The sequence below is a fragment of the Tachyglossus aculeatus genome, chromosome 17, assembly GCF_015852505.1.
Source record: "Tachyglossus aculeatus isolate mTacAcu1 chromosome 17, mTacAcu1.pri, whole genome shotgun sequence".
NCBI lineage: Eukaryota > Metazoa > Chordata > Mammalia > Monotremata > Tachyglossidae > Tachyglossus > Tachyglossus aculeatus.
This window is the reverse complement of record NC_052082.1, coordinates 46708451-46729635: the sequence shown is the minus strand read 5'-3', so window position 1 is coordinate 46729635 and position 21185 is coordinate 46708451. Positions and strand designations below refer to the sequence as shown.

Here is a 21185-nt window from a genome sequence, read left to right as displayed (position 1 = left end):
AGGAGGAAGGAAGGAAGGAGAAGACAGAAAGTGCAATCCCAGAAATCAGGGGTGCACTTGTCCTCTTCTACTACAGGATTACAGGCACAGTAGAGGAGGGAGGAAGGAAGAGGTGATCCCAGAGAAGCATCACAAGCAAGGGTATTTGTTAAGCACTGCTTAATATGTGCCAGACACTGTTTTAAGAGCTGGGGTATTTACAAAATAATTCCATTGATCACATTCCACGTCTCACATGTGGTTCAGTCTTAATCTCCATTTTACAGATGAGGTAACTGAGACGCAGAGAAGTAAAGTGACTTGTCCCAGGTCACAGCAGCAGACAAGTGGAGAAGCCGGAAATTCGAACCCAGGTCCTTCTGACTCCCAGGCTCAGTCCCATGATCTAAATACTAGGCAACATCTGTTTCTAAGGGACCAGTTCTTTCTGTTCCAGAGTTGGGGTGTCCAGCTGAGACTTGGGGAACCAGAATAGTGACCCTGGAAGGCTAGTCTGGACTGACGATGTCTCAGACTTCCTGGACCTGGAGAAGATGGACACTCTTCCCTTACCGCTTTCCCTCCCGTCCTTTCTACCGAGATCCTCTGCCCAGTCACCCCTCTCAGGCCTGATTCCCCAGAAGAATGTCTTTTTGTTCCACTCTCAGGGCTCCCATTTTTAGAATCACTAGGCAAAACTGAGGTGAGAGCCATTGCCGGGAAGTCGCCAAGAAGTGGCAGGGCCCTGGGCAGAGGTGGATCCCTTCTGGTCAGTCCGTCAATCGTATTTATTGAGCACTTCAGCCTTATCACATCGATGAGGTTTGCCCTGGATGGGCTGGAAACACAGCCTTTCTCCCCTCCTCCCCCAGCTATCCGGCCATCTGCGCCTGCAGCTCCTCTCCCCACTGCCCTTTCCTAATACACTGAGATTACAGTCCAGTGGACAGTGTCTGAGACTGGAAGTCAGGAAATACAGGTTCTAGTCCTAGCTCTGAGGCTTGCTTATTTTGTGTGACCTTGGGGAAGTCACTTTTACCACCCTGTGCCTCGGTTTTTTCACCAGCAAATTAGGAATAAAATACCTGGTTTCCTTCCCTCTTAGACTGCAAGCCCAGGATGGCACAGGAACTGTACCCAATGCTGTTGTCTTCTACCCCAATGCTTAGTAACCATCAGTGCTTCATCCCCTATTACATTCTCAAGGCTAAATCCCTCATTATGTGCTCAGTCCCCCTTACCTTGGACAATTTCATCCCCGCTTCGGACCCTCGCTAAACCAAAGGCTCTTTACCTCCTCGGTTCCTGCGGATCTCCCCATCCAGCCTCCCAGAGGCACCATCGGGAGCTTCCTTCCGGACCAGAGGGCCGGGGACCTCACATCTTCCTGCTGCAGCCTCACTGCCCAGCCTCGGTGTCCCTTGCCCAACCCCATCCTCTTTAGAGCTGATCCGGGCCTCCCCGGGGATATAGCCAAGGGAGGAACAAGGGCCAATGCTGAGGCACCTGCCTGGGGAGTCTGAGCCAGTGGAACATATTCAAGGGGAATTACTAAAAAGAGTCAGAGGTGCACATGTGTGCACACGCATACACACACCCCTCCCCACGCCCCCCCCCCCCCCCCAGACCCTTTCTCTCCCCTAGGAACATTGAAACTGACGTTCAGTGGCTACAAACAATAGGAATGTTCTTCAAAGGGGTCGAGATGCAGGAGTCTGGTGTGAGTCATTGGAAAAATCACTTAACTTCTCTGTGCCTCAGTTCCCTCATCTGTAAAACAGAGATTAAGACTGTGAGCCCCATGTGGGACATGGACTGCGCCCAACCTGATTAGCTTGTATCTACCAGAGTGTGTAAAACAGCGCCTTTCCTCATTTACAAAATGGAGAAAAGATTATGTTGGATAGGTCCTATGGGTTCAAGTGTCAGCACAACCACTGCCCTGCTGAGTGACTTTGGGCAAGTCACTTTACCTGTCTCTGCCTCAGTTTTCTCATTTACAAAATGGAGGAAAGATTATGTGGAATAGGTCCTGTGTCTCACTTTGAGTTTAGCCCATTAGTAAGTATTTAATAAATACCCCCATCAGTATTATTAGCTAGGGAAGGGTTGGAATACTGGGTGACTTGCCAAGGAGGGCTCTACTTTACATTAAGCCTAGGTCCGACAAGCACCTTAATGTGCTCCTATCCAGCAACCTCTGTTCCCATGAATAAGTTCTTGTACTCCCTTCCCTCTTAGATTTTAGAGCCCCATATGTAATTGATGCAGCATCTGATCTTCTTTTATTGTGTCTCTCCCAGCACTCGGTACAATGTTTACCACGTAGTAAGTGTTCAACAAAGTCCACCATGATTATTAATTATTAGAATAACCTCCTCAACCAATCACATGAACTGTCTCTTCTCCGGAGCAGTCCACCCTGATAGGAGTCAGCTAAGGCACAGGCGGCTCATTTCTGACCGAGCAACTCAAAAATGGTGCAAATGGCAACCTAATGTTTTCAGAGAGCCACCCATTTGCCACTCATTCATTCATTCAATCGATCATATTTATTAAGTATTTACTGTGTGCAGAGCACTGGACTGAGTGCTTGGAAAGTGCAATTCGGCAACATATCGAGACAGTCCTTACCCAACAACGGGCTCACAGTCTAGAAGGGGGAGACAGGCAGCAAAACAAAAGAAGTAGACAGGTGTCAATACCATCAAAATAAATAGAATTAGAGATATATGCACATCATTAATAAAATAAGTAGAGTAATAAATATGTACAAATATACGCAAGTGCTGTGGGGCAGGGAAGGGGGTAGGGCAGAGGGAGGGAGGGGAGGCGATGGGGAGGGGAGGAGGAGTAGGGAAGGCCTCCTGGAGGAGGCGAACTCTCAGTAGGGCTTTGAAGGGAGGAAGAGAGCTAGTTTTGCGGATGTGTGGAGGGAGGGCATTCCAGGCCATGGGCCGGGGGTCGACGGCGGGACGGGTGAGAACGAGGCCCATTGCGGTGGTTAGTGGCAGAGGAGCGGAGGGTGCGGGCTGGACTGTACAAGGAGAGAAGGGAGGTGAGGTAGGAGGGGACAAGATGATACCCATATTTAACATGCCAAACATTTGGGCCAGACTCTGTATACTCTATTGACCACCATAAAGTAAGTTGCTTCATTGACCAAAGTCACTAGAGAAAACAACCCAGAATCAAAGTGAATATGTCACCGTTCTCTATTTCCAGTCCTCCCGAGGCAATCCTAGGTGGACCAATGCTAACTTCACTATGTTTTATTGATCTGGTCTCCACTCTTTGACACCAGCCAGTTACACTGTATTTTCTGAGGGCCGCTGAGGAGAGTGGACTGGATCGTAGGTATTTGAATCCAGCACCCAGCACCCTTGGGGGACGTCCAACAGATGTCTCTTCTCTTGCTAGACTGTCCTTCTCCTGTCAGCCCCCTCCTCCTCCCTCTCACTGACTTTACATACTCCTAGACAGTAAATATCGCTTCCTCATCCTGCTCACAGACGACCTCACCTCCCTGTTCCTCAGGGAGTAGATCATGGGGTTCATCATGGGGGGTAGAACCGTATCACAGATGGAGACCGCCTTGTCCATGGGAAATGGGGTGAAGGGTCGGGTGTAGATGTAGATGCATGGCACAAATTGCACAAAGACCACGATGAGGTGGGAGGTGCAGGTGGAGGCGGCCTTCCTCCTCCCTTCCTTGGAGTGGGACCTCAGCATCCCCAGGATGATTGTGTAAGATACCAGGAGGAGGAGGAACCAGACGACAACGAGCATTCCGCTGTTGGAGATCATCAGGATCTCCAGGACGGAGGTGTCCACACAGGCGAGCTTGAGGACCTGGGGGACGTCGCAGTAGAAGTTATCCAGGACGTTGGGGCCACAGAAGGGCAATGGGAGCAACAGAGCCAGCTGGACGATTGAGTGCATAAAGCCCCCTACCCAGGCGGCGGCTATCAGCCCCACACACACGGGGGTGTTCATGACAGCCACGTAATGCAGGGGCCGGGAGATGGCCACGTAGCGGTCGTATGCCATCACTGCCAGGAATAAGATCTGAGTCCCTCCAAGGAAGTGGAAGAAGAAGATCTGAATCATGCAGTCACCATAAGAGATGGCCTTAGTGGCAGAGAGGAAGTCCACCAGCATCCTGGGGAGCGTGACAGACGAATAGCAGAGATCCATGACGGACAGGCTGCGCAGCAGGAAATACATGGGAGTGTGGAGCCGGGGGTCACAGGTCACGGTGACCATGATGAGGAGGTTACCCAGCAGAGTCGTGATGTAGACGAGGAGGAATATTATGAAAAGGACCATCTGCAGACCTTGTATCTCGGTGAGGCCCAGGAAGATAAATTCAGATACTGCTGAGGCATTTCTCAGCTGCATTCTGCCAGGCTCTGTTCCCACATCCCGAGGAGAAAAGAGACAGATAGTGGGATATAGTGAAAACAATCAAAATCCTAAACTCCAAATACTCAAAGGGGTCTTGAGAAGTCAGAGAGCCTGGCTATTTTTAGGTAATGGCCGGAGCCCAGATGAAGAGAGACCTTCAAAAGGCAAGAATTTGCCAAGAACACCAGAAAGATTTTAAAGTGAACAATTTTTAAGTGGTGGCCGTTAGTCACAGTTTCTAAGCGGAAAGTGGAATTAACTGGGGACGTTTTTCTTCATTAAACAGCAAGACTGCCTGTTTCTGTTCATTTGTTTGTTCAAAATTATTGAAGTTACTCTTATGGTCAGGTGATTCCTCTGTGATGGCTTCCATAATTAACTAACGTCTCGGGCATGAAATCTAGAGAAAGGAATCCTAACCGGAACCATAAATAAGTGGTCCTACATAGATAGTATATGAGGGGAGATTTGGGTAGCTTAAGTAAATCAATTTCTAAAGATGAATCCCATACTAAAGTACATTTCTTAGTCACACATAGCTCATTAATTTTATTAATTTTTTAAGAATTCACCCTTAGCTCATTTTCATGAAAGTTCTTTTCACATCATGTGCTGTGTGTATTGGGGTGGAGGGCAAAGAAAGATAAATATCCTGAGGACTTGGAAGATAAATTAGCAGCTGCTGCTTGTTTCTGTCAAAGTTCTTGGTGCCCTACTCCCAAAACTTGTAGAAGATCCTGACAACTGCCTCTGATGTCAGGAAATGTGGACCTCCGGTCTGATATCAAGAGCCAGATCTAAATAGCTACAGGTACCGAGAGCCCTGGACAAATAGGCTGCCTCTCAGAGACAAGGAATGACCCAGGACAGACTGGATATTAGAACCTGGATTCCTCATCCCTCATCAACCAATCGATCGTATTTTTTGAGCGCTTACTGTGTGCAGAATACTGTACTATGAGTTTGGGAGAGTACAGTACAACAGAGTTGGTAGACACATTCCCCACCCATAACAAGCTTATGGCGTAGAAGGGGAGACTTCAATACATTGGGGAGGGGGCCCTACAAAAGAGGATGAAAAGCAATAGGGAGGTGGGTAAAGTCAAGGCACTTAAGAAATGAAAATCAAACACCAGTGCAGCAGAAGAAAGATCTTTTCAGGCTGAGGGACACAGAAAAGATCTGGAACTTGGAACCGAAGCCTCCCGGGATAGATCCAGCAGGAGCAGACTGCAGAAGCAGTGGTAATTTTGTTCTTTAAATCCCTTCGTCCCCAACAAGTGCCAGCTTGCCGCAGCCTGGCTTGACAAACTTCAGGTGTCGACACCCAAAACAGCTCTTGTGTACAGGGGGCAAATTTCCTTTCTTGCCCTAGGTCCTCACATGCCTTGCTAAAGTCCTGAACGTCAGTTAATAACAACAATCAATAATGGTGGTATTCACTAAGGGCTTATTACGAGCCAAACATTGTGCTAAAAGCTGGGCTAGATACAGGACAATTAGACTGAATGCTGTCTCTGGCCCTTATTGGGATCATGGAGCAATGTGGCTTAGTGGAAAGAGTCTGGGAGTCAGAGGACCTGAGTTCTAATCCCAGCTCTGCCAATTGCTTGCTGTGTGACCTTGAATAAGTCACTTACCTTCACCGTGCCTCAGTTCTCCCTTCTATTGAGACTGTGAGCACCATGAGCGACGGGGACTGTGACCCACCTAATTAGCTTATATTTACACCGGCGCTTAGAACAGTATCTGATGCATAGTAAGTGGTTAACCTAGACCATTAAAAAATGGAATTTGTATTATAGCAACATGTACAGTTCTGAGCACCATGTTTGAGAAAGGTTGGAAAGGCAGGGGAGAGGGTGTAGAGAAAAGTATGGTGGAAAGCCAGAGAAGCAGGGCCTGTGAAAAAAGGGAAAGAGGTTTTAGATTTGAACTTGGTTTGTCTATAAGGTCATCCCTCTAGACTGTAAGCTCGTTTTAAGGCAGGAAACATTTCTACCAACTCATTTATATTGTACTCTCCCAAGCACTTAGTACAATACTCTGTACAGAGTAAGTGCTCAAAAAATACCATCGACTGATTGATTGATCGTGTACTTTCCTAAGTGCTGATTGATTAATTGTGTACTTTCCTAAGTGCTAGTTCGGGGCTCTACACAGAGTAAGCAGTCAATAAATATCACTGATTGGGTGATTGCTTGGGGACATAAGGCTGAGGGGTGGCTTAAATCATTGACTTCTGGCCTATGAATAGGCTATACTGACTAGTTGTTCCCCCTGCCCACGGAGGCCCACTGAGGCAAAGGACTTCACTGAAAGCAAGAGGAATTTAAGTTGGCGAACGGGGATTTCTTGATAGCCCTGATGACTCAATGCTGGCATGGACCTCCATAGGCAGTTGTTGCAACTTCTCCACTGAACTGCTTCAGGGGGTTTAGTTACGCACCTGAAGGCAGGGGATTGGGCCAGATGATCTTTAAAAAGTCCCTTCCAGGTCTATTTTTACAATTATACAATTCTCAGAAATTCAGAAAAGTAAAGCACAGATGAGTAGAAACTGCACTCTAATAATACAGTACTGTGTGCTTGTGTGTGTGTGTGTGTCTGTGAGAAAGAGAGAGAGAGAGAGAGAGAGAGAGAGAGAGAGAGAGAAGGAGGAGGAGAGGGAGAGACAGAGAAAAGAAAATGAGTCTGGGTCTTTGGTACCCATAGATTTCTGTGACATTCTTTCTCCCTTTCCAGGTGTTTTCAGATCATCAGCCAGGTGTTAATCAAATTTTTGCTTGCGTTAGACAGACAAGCATCTTAGCAGTGGATGCAATATTGACATCCATCAGCAGCCCAGACCCCTTGGTGGTTCATTCAGAGACATTTATGACTCGGGAGCCTGCCTTCCTGCTTCCCAGACACTCCGGTGGCCTCATCTGGGCCTGCCTTCTGAGCTGAAACCGACATCTGCCTGTCAGGTCTTGGGGCCCCGCCGGGGCAATTCAGAAGAGTAACATCAGTCCGTCACCTCTCACCTACCTTTGCTTGGGGCAGGGGCTCAGAGCCTTCCATCTTCCTGGCTCATCTTCACAGGCCTGTCCTCATCTCCCCTGCCCCATCCCAACCTCCAATATAGCTTCTCTGAGTCCCAGGGGGATGGGATGTTACAGAGGAGACACTGGTCATTACGGAGGCAGCTTCCCCAGGGAGTGAACAGCTGAAGGGACTGATGCGGAGGGAGTTATTAATGAAGTTTCAGTCTGGTTGGTTGCAACACACACACACACGTGCATGCAAACACATGCACGCACATGAACAGGGAAACTCTGAGATGACTGTTCAGGAGATTGAGCCCTGGAAAATTCCTGGAGAAGACTCAGCCCCAGACCAGGCAAGGAGAGATGGAGCAGGGCAATCGCAAGCCAAGGACATCGTGCTGGCTCTCAGGGGCTGAGGGCACCGTGTGGGACAGAGACTATGTCCCACCTGATTCCCTGTATCCACCCCGACGCTTAGGACAATACTCGGCACATAAAAAGGGCTTAACAAATATTATTATTATTGTTATCTAGCAGAGCTGGAATCCAGACAGAGAGAAGCACCTAGAACAGGATACCCTGAAGCTCCCCTATCTTGAGACTGCTCATAGATAGAAACTATCATGCCATGGAGTTTCCCAGCTCTGTGTGACAAAAGTGGCTCTTGGGAGCAGAAATATCAATATCAATCAGTGGTATTTATTGAACACCTATTCTCCCCATTCTGGTTTCTACCAGCTTCATCTTTGATTCAGATCTCTGCTTCCACTATTTATGAAAAATTAGTGTCTGTCTGTCTCCCCATTAGACTGTAAGCTCAGTGAGAGTAGAAAATGAATTTTTTACATCTACTGTACTCACCCAAGGACTTAGAACAGTGTATTGCACACTGAAGGTGCTCAATGAATACTGCTGATGAAAGAGAGGGTCCAGTCTCCTGCCTCCAACTCTGTCCTGATGTTGTTCCTGGAGATGGGAACTCCCTCCCCTTTCCCAAACCCATCAGACAGCAGCTCTTGCAATCTTCAAAGCCCTCCTCAAATCTCACTTCTTTTTTGAGGCCTTCTCTGATTAATTATCAATACTCCAATCAAATCATTCCATTTGCCTGCTGAGTGACCTTGGGCAAGTCACTTCACTTGTCTGGGCTTCAGTTTCCTCATCTGTAAAACAGGGATTCTCCTTCCTACTTAGACTGTGAGCCTCCTGTGAGGCAGGGACTGAGTCTAGCCTGATTATCATGTACTGATTTAATGCAGTGCTCTGCAAACAGTCAGCACTCAATAAATATGATAAATTGATTGATAATGATTAGACTTCATGACTCTGAGTATTTTCAATATTTGGATTCCAGGGTTTTGATTGTTTTCACTGAACTCCACTGTCCATCTCTTCTCTGGGGGATCTGGCGGTGGAGCTCCGACTGAATGGAGCTGGGAAACATTTTGGGTGTGTCAAAGTTTGTCTTCCTGGGCCTCACACAGATCCGGGGGCTGCAGGGTATGATGTTCCCCCTCATCTATGTCACGACTCTGCTGGGCGACCTCCTCATCGTGGTCACCGTGGCCTGTGAACACTGGCTCCAAACCCTCGTGTACTTTCTCTTACATAGCCTGTCTGTCATGGATGTCTGTGATTCATGATCTCAAAAATGCTGGTGGACTTCCTTTCTGCCACCCAAACCATCTCCTATGGAGGCTGCATGGCCCAGATCTTCCTCTTCCACGTCCTTGGAGGGGCTCAGATCTTCTTTCTAGCAGTGATGGCGTATGACCATTACCTGGCCATCTCCCGGCCTCTGCACTACGCGGCCACCATGAACCCCCAGGTGTGTGTGGGGATGATGCTGGCCACCTGGCTGGTGGGTTTTGTGCATTCCATTTTCCAGCTCGCTGCACTGCTCCCGTTGCCTTTCTCTGGGCCCAACGTCCTGAATAACTTCTCCGGTGATGTACTCAAGGTCCTGCAGCTCGCCTGTGTGAATATCTCCCTCTTGGAGCTCCTGATGATCTTCAACAGCAGGCTGCTCATTCTCCTCTGGTTCATCCTCCTCTTGGTATCCTCATGATCCTCCTGCAGATGCTGAGGACCCACTCCAAGGAAGGGAGGAAGAAAGATGCCTCCAGCTGCACCTTTTGTCTCATTGTGATCTTGGCATAATTTGTGCCTTCACCTATGCCTGACCCTTCACAACATTTGCCATGGATCAGGCAGGCTCCATCTGTGAAACTTCTTTACCCCACCATGCTGAACCCCACTATCTGAGGAAGAGGGAGGGGAGATTGGCTGTGAGCAGGGTCAGGAAGTGAAATTTACTGTCTAGGAGGATTCAGAGTCAGGGAGAGGTGAGAGGAGGGAACTGACAGAGGCAGAACAATCTGGCAAGAGAGGAAAGATGTGACAAATGTCCCACGAGGAAGCTGGGTGGGTTCAAGTTCCCACGATCCAGATTGGCAGTCCTCAGAAAATACAGTGTCAATTGGCTAGTGTAAAAGAGCAAAGAGAGGATCAATAAAACATGATAAGGCGAAGTCTTGCTACCAAAATGAGTCCTTGTTCACCTAGCATCCCTCCCAAAACGGGTTGATAGCAGAAAGCCCTGATTTATTCTTGTTGTTTCTGGGTTTTTGCTTCATAGCATAGTGGATAGAGCGTGGGCCTGGAGTCAGAAGGTCATGGATTCTAATCCTGGCGCCACCACTTGTCTGCTCTGTGACCTTGGGCAAGTCACTTAATTTCTCTGTGCCTCAGTTAGTTCATCTGTAAAATGGGGAACGAGATTGTGAGCCCCATCTGAAACAAGGACTGTGTCCGACCTGATTTGCTTGTATCTACCCCAGCACTTAGTACAGTGCCTACACGCTGTAGCACTTAGCAAATACCATAATGATCATTATCAGTGAATTTGTTTTATTTTAGGGTGCTCAAGAGAATCAGCAAATTCTGGCCCAGTTGCTCGCCGTGTTAAGTGTGTCATTGCTGGCAATTGCGTGGCTCTCTCTTGAAACACTTTCTCTGATAAGTTGCCATTTGCACAATTTTGAGTCAGTTGGTCATAATTAAGCAGCTGGGGTCGCAGTTGACTCCCATCAATGGGGAGACCGCTGGAGGAAGGACAGTTGAGCAGTTGTTAGACTGTTCAAGAAAATCAGTTCACCTATTGAAAGACCTTTCTTCCTCCCGAAGCTTCTCCTGTGTTGGCAGTAGCAGGCCTGCTCCTGGAACACCCTCTTCTCCCTCCACTGCCACCCCACATGTCTCAGACAGCTCCTCAGCAGATTCCCTTATCATTTGCTCTCCCACAGAGACAGGAGAGCAAGACCCTGCAATGGTGTCTGTGTCTGACTCCCTTGAGAGATGTCTCTTCTGTGTAGCCACTGGACGGCAATCGCAGTGGTTCCTTGGGGAGGCCAAGAACCTATGTGAATCTGTGTGTGTGTGCCTTACCCTTTTTAATAACTCCCCTTGCACATGTTCCTCTGGCTCAGTCTCCCCAGGCAGCTGCCTCAGTGTTGGGCCTTGTTCCTTCCTTGGCTATATCTCCGGGGGGGCCCAGATCAGCTCTTAAGAGGACTGGGCTGCAGAAGGGAGACTGAGGTTGGGCAGCGAGGCAGCATCAGGAAGATGTGAGGCCTCTGCGGTGGTTCAGAAGGAAGGAAACTCCCGATGGTGCTGCTGGGAGGCCTGATGGGGAGAATGACAGGAATCGGGAGGTAAAGAGTCTTTGCTTTAGTGAGGGGCTGGAGGGGGGATTAGGTTGTCTGTGGGTTACAGTAGAGGGATTTGGCCTTGAGAATGTAATAGGGATGATGGCATTTCTTAAGTATTCACTATGTACTAAGTACTGGGGTTGATACAAGAAAATCAATAGGACACAGTTCCTGTTCCCTTCCGGGCTCACAGTCTAAGAGGGAGGCAGATCAGGTATTTCTTGCCAATTGGCAAATGAGAAACGGAGGCACAGAGTGGTAAAATGACTTCCCCAAGATCATACCCAGAAAGCCAGCAGCAGGACTAGGACTAGAACCTGTATCTCCTGACTCCCGGTCACGGGCTCTATCCACTAGGCCACAATTTCAGTGTATTAGGAGGAGGGAGTTGGGTAAGGAGCTGCAGGAGCAGAGTGGCCAGACCCCTGAGTTTGGAGGTGAGAGAAGCTGAGTTTCCAGGCCATCCAGGGCAAACCTCATGGATATGACAAGGCTGAGGCAATTAATAAATATGACTGACTGACTGAAAGGATCCAACCTTGTCCAGGGCCCTGTCCTTCTTGGCAGCATCCTGAGAATGTCTCCCATCTCAGATTTGCTCAATGATTCTAAACCTGGGAGCCCTGAGAGTGGAACGAAGGGACATCTCTCTGAGGAATCAGCTCTGAATGGGATGCCTGGCCTTGGGCTGGGTAGAGGATCTCGGGGGAAAGGAGGGGAGGGAAGCGGCAGGGCACATCCTTGTAAGTGGTGGAGTGTCCATCTTCTCCAGGTCCAGGAAGTCTAGGACATGTCAATCCAGATTGGTCTTACATGGGGACACCCCAACTCTGAAGCAGAGGGAAGGGGCCCCTAAAATTAGGACCCTCTACTTGTGATGCTTCTCTGGGATCACCTCTTCCTCCTTCCTTCCCTGTGGCTTGTATTCCTCTAGCAGAAGATGGCAAGTACAGCCCTGATTTCTGCGACTGAACTCTCGCTGTCTTTTCCTGCCTTCCTCTCCCCTCTTCTTCTTTGCTCTGTCTCTGCTTCTACATCTTTCCTCCAACTGTGGCTCAGCATGTCTCTGCCATGGGCTGTCCTGGAGTCTCAGAGTTTTGCCTTTACTCTGCCTCTCTGCATTTCTGCCTCCTTCTCTGCCACTATTTATATACCTTTTCTCTGCATTTGTCTCTCTGCTTTTCTGTCCGTCTTCCAGAATTCCAAGAGGGCAACCTCTTCCCAGTGGGTGTTGTTTATGATAATAATGATGTTGGAGGAGAGCAGGCAGCCCTGCCAGGAACTACCAAGGTCAGGGGAAAAAGGGGTTGGCTCTACAATGCCGAGTAGTAGCAATTTGCCCTACTGGAAAGAGCATGGACCTAGGGGCCAGAGAACCTGGGTTCTAATCTCAGCTCCCCCCACTTTCCTGCCGTATGGCCTTGGGCAAGTCACTTCACTTCTCTCTTCCTCAGTTACCTCATTTGTAAAATGGGGACTAAGAATGGGAATCCCATGTGAGTCATGGACTGCGTCCAAACTGATTATTTTGTATCTACCTGAGCTCTCAGTACAGTGCCTGGCACATAGTCAATAACTGCTTAACAAATACCATTACAAATAAAAAGAAATGAATGTTCACATGAGACACAACTGAGGTTTATAAAGTCATGAAAGGTCTGGGCAGGATGAAGTGGAATTGTTTAGCTTCCTGAGCCATCTGATTGGTGAAGAGCCATGGGCAGGACAGAGTGTTATGTATATTTCTGGAGAGTATCTCTGTTGACCAGGGATTAGTGGTAAAGATTCCCATATGGGCTGTGGCTCTCTGTGAACAGGGATGAGTAGGCACTAGCTTGGAATCCCCTTTTCTGAGGGACCTGTTAAAGGGGTACAATTCTGAGAAATCAACTGCAATGGGTTTCTGTGTCATTCCATCACTTTGTATTGGCAGGATTCCTGGACAGAATCGAAAAGTTCCAAAGATTCAGAGGGGATAGGACTTTGGAGGGGTTGATTCCGGTTCCTTGGAAAGTTTACCACTGGGCAGGGGGAGTTTTCTCTTGGGTTACATTATTGCCATTTTCCCTCCAGGAGCTTTGAGGCTTTTCCTGGACCTGATGGAGGTGGGAAATGGCTCAACCGTGTCAGAGTTTGTCTTCCTGGGACTCACTCAGAACCGGGGGCTGCAGGTTGTCCTGTTCATGGTGTTCCTCTTCATCTATACCACGACTCTGCTGGGTAACCTCCTCATCATGGTCACCGTGACCTGTGACCCCCGCCTCCACACCCCCATGTACTTCCTGCTGCGCAACCTGTCTGTCATAGACATTTTGTGTTCCTCTGTCACACTCCCCAGGATGCTGGTGGACTTCCTCTCCCCCACTAATACCATTACCTTTGGTGGCTGCATGGCCCAAATCTTCTTCTTCCACTTCTTTGGAGGGGCCGACATGTTCTTCCTGGGGGTGATGGCATACGACCGCTATGTGGCCATTTCCCGACCCCTGCACTACACGGCCATCATGAACACCCCAGTATGTATAGGGCTGATCCTGGCAGCCTGGGTAGTGGGGTTTGTGCACTCAAGCGCCCAACTTGCTCTGCTGTTCCCGTTGCCTTTCTGTGGTCCCAATGTCCTGGATAACTTCTACTGCGATGTCCCCCAGGTCCTCAAGCTCGCCTGTGTGGACACCTCCGTCCTGGAGATCCTGATGATCTCCAACAGCGGGCTGCTCGTTCTCGTCTGGTTCCTCCTCCTCCTGGCATCCTACACGGTCATCCTGGGGATGCTGAGGTCCCACTCCAAGGAAGGGAGGAGGAAGGCCGCCTCCACCTGCACCTCCCACATCATCGTGGTCTTCGTGCAATTTGTGCCATGCATCTACATCTACGCCCGACCCTTCACCCCATTTCCCATGGACAAGGCGGTCTCCGTCTGCGATACGGTTCTGCCCACCATGCTGAACCCCATGATCTACTCCCTGAGGAACAGGGAGGTGAAATTAGCTATGAAGAGGTTAAAGAAACGACTTTTACAGGCTTGAAGGAAGTGAAAGTCTCAGTGAAGGTCCAAAGAAGGGGGCAATAATCATCTCTGAGACAAGGGAGGTTGTCCATGGAGGGATAATGTCTAGACTGTAAGATTCTTCTGAGCAGGGAAAATGTCTTCCAACTCCGTTGCATTGTACTCTCCCAAGAGCTTAGTACAGTACTCTGCACATAGTAGGCACTCAAAAAATAGCTATGATCAATTGAATGATTGACGGAAACTGACCCTAGGTGTGGTCAGATTCCCCATTAGTGAGTTGACGTCTGTGGCAGCCTGAGAGGTGCTAGACTTAGGTTTCTGCCCTCGTAACTCCCAATACCTCTGTCCATAAGATGTTGTCGCCTTATTTTTGCTCACACAACTACTGGAGCTCTTTTAAATCTATCGACTGATATATTCCACTATTTAAGCACTGACCCAACCCTATAGTCACTTCTCCAATCTCTTCTTCCTTCTCCATAAGTGATTTTGGGTCTCCTCTTTTAGATTGTAATAATAATAACAATAATAATAATGATGATGGCATTTATTAAGTGCTTACTATGTACAAAGCACTGTTCTAAGTGCTGGGGAGGTTACAAGGTGATGAAGTTGTCCCACGGGAGGCTCACAGTCTTAATCCCCATTTTACAGATGAGGTAACTGAGGCACAGAGAAATCAAGTGACTCGCCCAAAGTCACACAGCTGACAGTTGGCGGAGCCGGGATTTGAACCCATGACCTCTGACTCCAAAGCCCGTGCTCTTTCCACTGAGCCACGCTGGATCTGGGACTCGAAACCACACCTCCTGACACCCAATTCCAAGCTCCTTCCACTGGTCCATGCTGTCTCGAGGGAAGGTTGGAAAGCAGGGCGTTGCATGCTGAGAATTGATCTGTTGATTGATAGATGGAGAAAGATAGGGCAGAGAGTATTAGATTTTAAACTGCTGCTGCCCCCTTTTCCCAAACCCACCATTTAGGCTGGCTCTTATCGGCCTGCCTTACCCAGCAGGAAGGAGGCCGAATCTGTGCAAGGACAGACAAGTTGTGGCACTGACATTCTCTATTCCAAGCCCGTCAGTGGCATCTGTGGACCCCTGATGGTGCAGTGTCGGGAGCCCTTGGCAGCTGTGGGGCATGGGAAACGGCCTGTTTACCGGGATGGTAGAGCAGATCCAGTGTTCCCAGCAACCTGGGACTGTCGATTCTGTCAGAGTTCCTTTGGAGCCCCTGGGACGGGCCCTGCAGAGACAGGGGAGCAAGGAACTGCAATGACTTCTGTGTCTGACTCTCTTGAGAGAGGTCTCTTCTGGACGGCAATTGCAGATGTTCCTTGGGGAAAGGAAAAGTCTGGGTGTATCTGTGTGTGTGTGTATGAGTGTTTGTGTGTGTGTGTGTGCCTGGCCCTTTTTAATAACTCCCTTGCCCATGTTCCACTGGATTAGACTTCCCTTGCAGCTGCCTCAGTGTAAACCCTTGTTTCTTCCTTGGCTGGGCCAAGGGAAAATGAGGCTGGCAGTGAGGCAGCACCAGGAAGATGTGAGGCCCTGGCCCTTTGGCCCTGAAGGAAGGAAGATTCTGATGGTGCCCCTGGGAGGCCCGATGGGCAGAAAGGCAGAAACCAGGAGGTAAAGAGCTTGTGGTTTAGCGAGGACCTGAGGTGAGAATGAGATTATCTGGGGGTTGGAGTAAGGGGGGTATGCACATTGTGAGGGATTCAGACTTGAGAATGTAATGGGAATGATGGTATTTCTTAAGCATTTGCTACCTACTAAGCACTGGAGTTGATGAAAGAAAATCAAATAGGACACCGTTCCTGTTCCATTCTGGGCTCACATTCTGAGAGGGAAAGAGACCAGGTATTTTATTCCCGGTTGGCAGAAGAGAAAACAAAGGCACAGAATAGTAAAATGACTTCCACAAGGTCACGCGGGATGTAAGTGGCAGAGCAGGGACTAGAACCTGTATCTTCTGACTCTCGGGCTCAGGCTCCGATCACTAGATCACAATTTCAGTCTGTTAGGAGGAGGGAGTGGGGAAAGGAGCTGCAGGGGCAGATAACTTGGCAGCTGAGGTTGGAGGTGAGAGAGGCTAGGTGTTCCATCCATCCAGGGCAAGCCTCATGGCTCTGCACACAGTAAGCGCTCAATAAATACAATTGAATGAATGAATGAATGTGACAAGGCTGCACACAGCCTGCACACAGTGCTCTGCACACAGTAAGCGCTCAATAAATACGATTGAATGAATGAATGAATGAATGAATGAATGAATGTGACAAGGCTGAAGGGATCCATCTCTGCCCAGAGCTCTGCCCTTCTTTGTGGCTTCCTGTGAATAACTTCCATTTCAGATTTGCCCAGCATTCTGAAACTGGGAGCCCCCAGAGTGGAACAAAAGGGCATTCCTCTGAGGCATCAGGCCTTTAGCTGAGCAGAGGATCCAGGTGGGAAGAAGGGGAGGAAAGGGATGGGGCTAGTTCTTGTAAGAGGCAGAGTGTCTGCCTTCTCCAGGTCCAGGAAGTCTGGGACATGTCTGTCCACACTGACCTTACAGAGTGGCTCTTAGGGCTTTCCTGGAGCCCCAGATGGATCTCAACCAGATACCCAAACTGTGGAACAGAGAGAAGGGACCCCTAGAAGCAGGTCCCTCTGCTTGTGATGCTTCTCTGGGGTCACCTCTTTCTCCCTCCTCCACTGTGGCTTGCATTCCTCTAGTAGAAGAGGGCAAGTGCAGCCCTGATTTCTGGGACTGAGCCCTCTCTGTCTTTTCCTTCCTCCCTCTCACCTCTTCTTCTCTGTTCTGTCTCTGCTACTATATCTGTCTTCTGTCCCTGGCTCTGCCTGTCTTTACCATGGGCTCTCCTGCAGAGTTTTTATCTTTCATTCATTCATTCAATCAAATGTATTTATTGAGCGCTTACTGTGTGGAAAGCACAGTACTAATATAACAATAAACAGACACATTCCCTTCCCAAAATGAGCCTACTCTGCTTTTCTGTGTTTCTGTCTCCTTCTCTGCCACTGTCTTTATACATTTTTTCTGCCTTTGTTTCTCTGCCTTTCTCTCCATCTTCAGCACTCTGAGAGCGCAATACATTTCCAGCTGGTGTTGTTTATGATGATAGTGATCATGGAGGAGGGCAGGCAGCCCTACCAGGGACTGCCAAGGTCAGGGGAAAATGGGCTGGCTCTACAACACCAACTAGAAGCCATGTGGCCAAGAGGAAAGAGCATGGACCTAGGGGCCGAGGACCTGGGTTCCGATCTCACTTCCCTCCACTTTCCTCAGGCAAGTCAGTTAGCTTCTCTGGGCCTCTGTTTCTTAGTCCATCAAATAGAGATCCAATCCCTCTTCTCCCTCCCATGTAGACTGTGAGCCCCATGTGGAACAGGGACTGTGCCCAACCTGATTATCTTGTATCTGCCCCAGTGCTAACACAGTGCTAGGTGAGAATAAATGGATGCTGGATGGTTCTATATGGAAGGCACATCTAGGATGCGTGTCAATGGGAGTGACTACCCCCCTCCTCCTCCAGACACTCCATTGCCAGGGTTAGACCCCGAATACTGGTCTGGGGGTACCATTGGTAAAGATAATAACTAGGCTTTTATGTTCTATATCAGTAAAGGTCTGACACTTTGTAGAAAACCAAAGTCCATCCGCGACCAATAATGAGTGCAGGTCTTGTTGTCACAGCCAAAAAAAAAAGATTTAGTAATAATAATAATAATGATGGCATTTATTAAGCGCTTACTATATGCAAAACACTGTTCTGAGCGCTGGGATAGAAACAAGGTAATGAAGTTGTCCCACGTGGGGCTCACAGACTTAATCCCCATTTTACGAATGAGGTAACTGAGGCCCAGAGAAGTTAAGTGACTTGCCCAAAGTCACACAGCTGACAAGTGGTGGATCCAGGATTTGAACCCATGACCTCTGACTCCAAAGCCTGGGCTCTTTCCACTGAGCCACGCTGCTTCTCCCAGAGCCAGAGAAGGTTCTTTGTAGAGCTGCCAAGATGACGAGGAGTTTAGTGTGCTTTAAAGAAACAGCTTGGCCTAGTGGAAAGAGCATGGGCCTGAGAATGAGATGACCTGGGTTCCTGCTCCTGCTCCTCCACTACTCTGCTGTGTGACCTTGGGAGCATCACTTCACTTCTCTGGTCCTCAGTTACTTCATTTGTAAAATGGGGATTAAGAATGGGAGTTCCATGTTGGACATGGACTGTATTTACCTGAACACTTGGTACAGTGCTTGGCACATAGTAACTGCTTAACAAATACCATTAAAGAAGCAATGAAAGGTCACATGAGACACAACTGAAGTTTACAAAGTCACGAAGGGTTTGGGCTGAATGGACCTGGAATGGCTAAGCTTCCCCAACCATCTGATTGGTGAAGAGCTGTGGGCAGGACAGGGAATTAAGGATATTTCTGGAGGGTATCTCTGTTGACCAGGGATTGGTGGCAAAGCCTCCCATACGGGGCTGTGGCTTTCTGTGAACAGGGATGAGAGGGCTCTAGTTTGGAATCCCCTTTCTGAGGGACCTTTTAAATGGGTATAATTGTGGGAAATCAACTGTTGTGGGTTTCTTGTCTGTCCATCACTTTATATTGGCAGGCCTCCCAACCAGAATTAAAAAGTTCCCAAGATTCAGAGGGGATAGGATTGTGGAGGGGTTGATTCCGGAGTCTTGGGAACTTTGCCAGTGGACTGGAGGAGTTTTCTCTTGGGTTACATTATTGCCATTTTCCCTCCAGGAGCTTTGAGGCTTTTCCTGGACCTGATGGAGCTGGGAAATGGCACAGCCATGTCAGAGTTTGTCTTCCTGGGACTCACCCAGAGCCAGGAGCTGCAGGTTGTCCTGTTCATGGTGTTCCTCCTTGTCTACATCATAACTCTGCTGGGTAACCTCCTCATCATGGTCACCGTGACCTGTGACCCCCACCTCCACACCCCCATGTATTTCCTGCTGCGCAACCTGTCTGTCATAGACATTTTGTGTTCCTCTGTCACACTCCCCAGGATGCTGGTGGACCTTCTCTCCTCCACTAATACCATTACCTTCGGTGGCTGCATGGCACAGATATTCTTCTTCCACTTCTTTGGAGGGGCCGACATGTTCTTCCTGGGGGTGATGGCGTACGACCGCTATGTGGCCATTTCCCGACCCCTGCACTACCAAGCCATCATGAACACCCGTTTGTGTGTGTGGCTGATCCTGGTCTCTTGGGTGTGGGGCTTTGTGCACTCGGTCCTCCAACTCACTCTGTTGCTTCCATTGCCGTTCTGTGGCCCCAGTGTCCTGGATAACTTCTACTGCGACATCCCCCAGGTCCTCAGGCTCGCCTGTGTGGATACCTCCGTCCTGGAGATCCTGATGATCTCCAACAGCGGGCTGCTCGTTATCATCTTGTTCCTCCTCCTCCTGGCATCCTACACGGTCATCCTGGGGATGCTGAGGTCCCATTCCAAGGAAGGGAGAAGGAAGGCCGCCTCCACCTGCACCTCCCACATCATCGTGGTCTTCGTGCAATTTGTGCCATGTATCTACATCTACGCCCGACCCTTTACCCCATTTCCCATGGACAAGGCGGTCTCCGTCTGTGATACGGTTCTGCCCACCATGCTGAACCCCATGATCTACTCCTTGAGGAACAGGGAGGTGAAATTAGCTATGAAGAGGTTAAAGAAGCGACTTTTACAGGCTTGAAGGGAGTGAAGGTCCAAAGAAGAGGACAGTAATCATCTCTGAGACAAGGGAGGTTGTCCGTGGAGAGATAATGTCTAGACTGTAAGCTTCTTGTGAGCAGGGAACGTGTCTTCCACCTCTGTTGTATTGTACTCTCCCAGGAGCTTAGTACAGTGCTCTGCACATAGCAGGTACTCAATAAATAACACTGATCGATTGATTGATTGATGGAAACTGACTCTAGATGGGGTGGTGAGCTGAGTCTGTGGCAGCCAGAGAAACGGCAGGCTTGGCGTTCTGCCCTCAGGACGCTCAGCACCTCCACCCATGACAGGTCTCCACTGGCTTTGATCTGTTCTCTGTCTTGGAATGCCTGAGCTCTAACAGACAGAACCAGGGAAAGAACCACATGAAACAGATCCACCCCGGGAACCAGAATTTTTTTCCTCTTCACGTAGACACATCTTCAGAAGGAGAACAGGAGGACAGATGGACCAGTCAATTTCCTGCCGTGTGCCCCAGGCCTCCGCCCGCTCAGCTACAGTGTTTTGAATATTTCAGGTTGGTCATCTCCGGTGACTAGCAGAAGCACTTCATTCTTGTGAATAGGGCCTGATGCAAAGTTTCTGTGCTTCCAAGAACATCCTGTCTTCTCTCAGCTTTCCACCCTCCTGGGTCTGGGACCATAATTTGTACTTCTTCCTCTAACCTCCTTCTCCTCAGCACCTGACTCCCCCAAGCTCAATAATTGTCTATGTTCTAGAATGAGAAGCAGCATGGTTTTGTGGGAGAAGCCCATATCTGGGAGTTAGAGACCTGGGTTCTAATCTCACCTCTGCCACTTCTCTGCTGTTTGACCCTGATCAAATTGCTTTATTTCTCTGTGCCTCAGTTACCTCACCTGTAAAATGGGGATTAAAACTGTGAGCGTCATGTGGGATGTGGACTGTGTCCAACTCAGCTTGTATCTACCCCTGACCCCTGCGCTTAGTACTGTGCCTGTCACATTGTAAGCTCTTAATGAGCATCATATAAAAAATAGAAAGCTAGAATTTTCAATACAAGTTTGACACTTCCTCTAGCCCACTGGGACACAAAAAGTGGCCTTATTCTTGCAAACACAACTACCGGAGCATTTTAAAAAAATGATCATTATTATTATTATTGTATTTGCTAATCCTTTACTACGTGCCAGGCACTGTACTAAGCGCTAAGGTAGATACAAGCAAATTGGGTTGGACACTGACCATGTCCCACTTGGAGCTCACAGTCTCAATCCCCATTTTAGAGATGAGGTAACTGAGGCACAGAGAAGTTAAGTGGCTTGTCCAAGGGTCACACAACAGACAAAT

At 48.8% G+C, this 21185-nt stretch overlaps 3 protein-coding genes and 1 pseudogene across 3 annotated transcripts; 3 read left to right on the top strand and 1 right to left on the bottom strand.

Annotated features, from left to right (window-relative positions):
- Positions 1–1854: 1854 nt before the first annotated feature.
- On the bottom strand, positions 1855–4380 carry LOC119939064 (olfactory receptor 4D1-like). Its single transcript, XM_038758830.1, has 2 exons — positions 3470–4380; positions 1855–1903 (listed from the first exon to the last, which is right to left on the bottom strand). Exons 1-2 carry the CDS (start codon positions 4378–4380, stop codon positions 1855–1857), a joined length of 960 nt encoding a protein of 319 aa, XP_038614758.1.
- A 4462-nt stretch (positions 4381–8842) lies between these two features.
- Positions 8843–9724, top strand: LOC119939063 (annotated as a pseudogene).
- A 3500-nt stretch (positions 9725–13224) lies between these two features.
- On the top strand, positions 13225–14151 carry LOC119939579 (olfactory receptor 4D1-like). Its single transcript, XM_038759686.1, has one exon. The coding sequence runs from the start codon at positions 13225–13227 to the stop codon at positions 14149–14151; it is 927 nt and encodes a 308-aa protein (XP_038615614.1).
- Positions 14152–18927: 4776 nt separating this feature from the next.
- LOC119939584 (olfactory receptor 4D1-like) lies at positions 18928–19854 on the top strand. The gene has a single exon (XM_038759694.1). It carries the CDS (start codon positions 18928–18930, stop codon positions 19852–19854), a length of 927 nt encoding a protein of 308 aa, XP_038615622.1.
- Positions 19855–21185: the final 1331 nt, after the last annotated feature.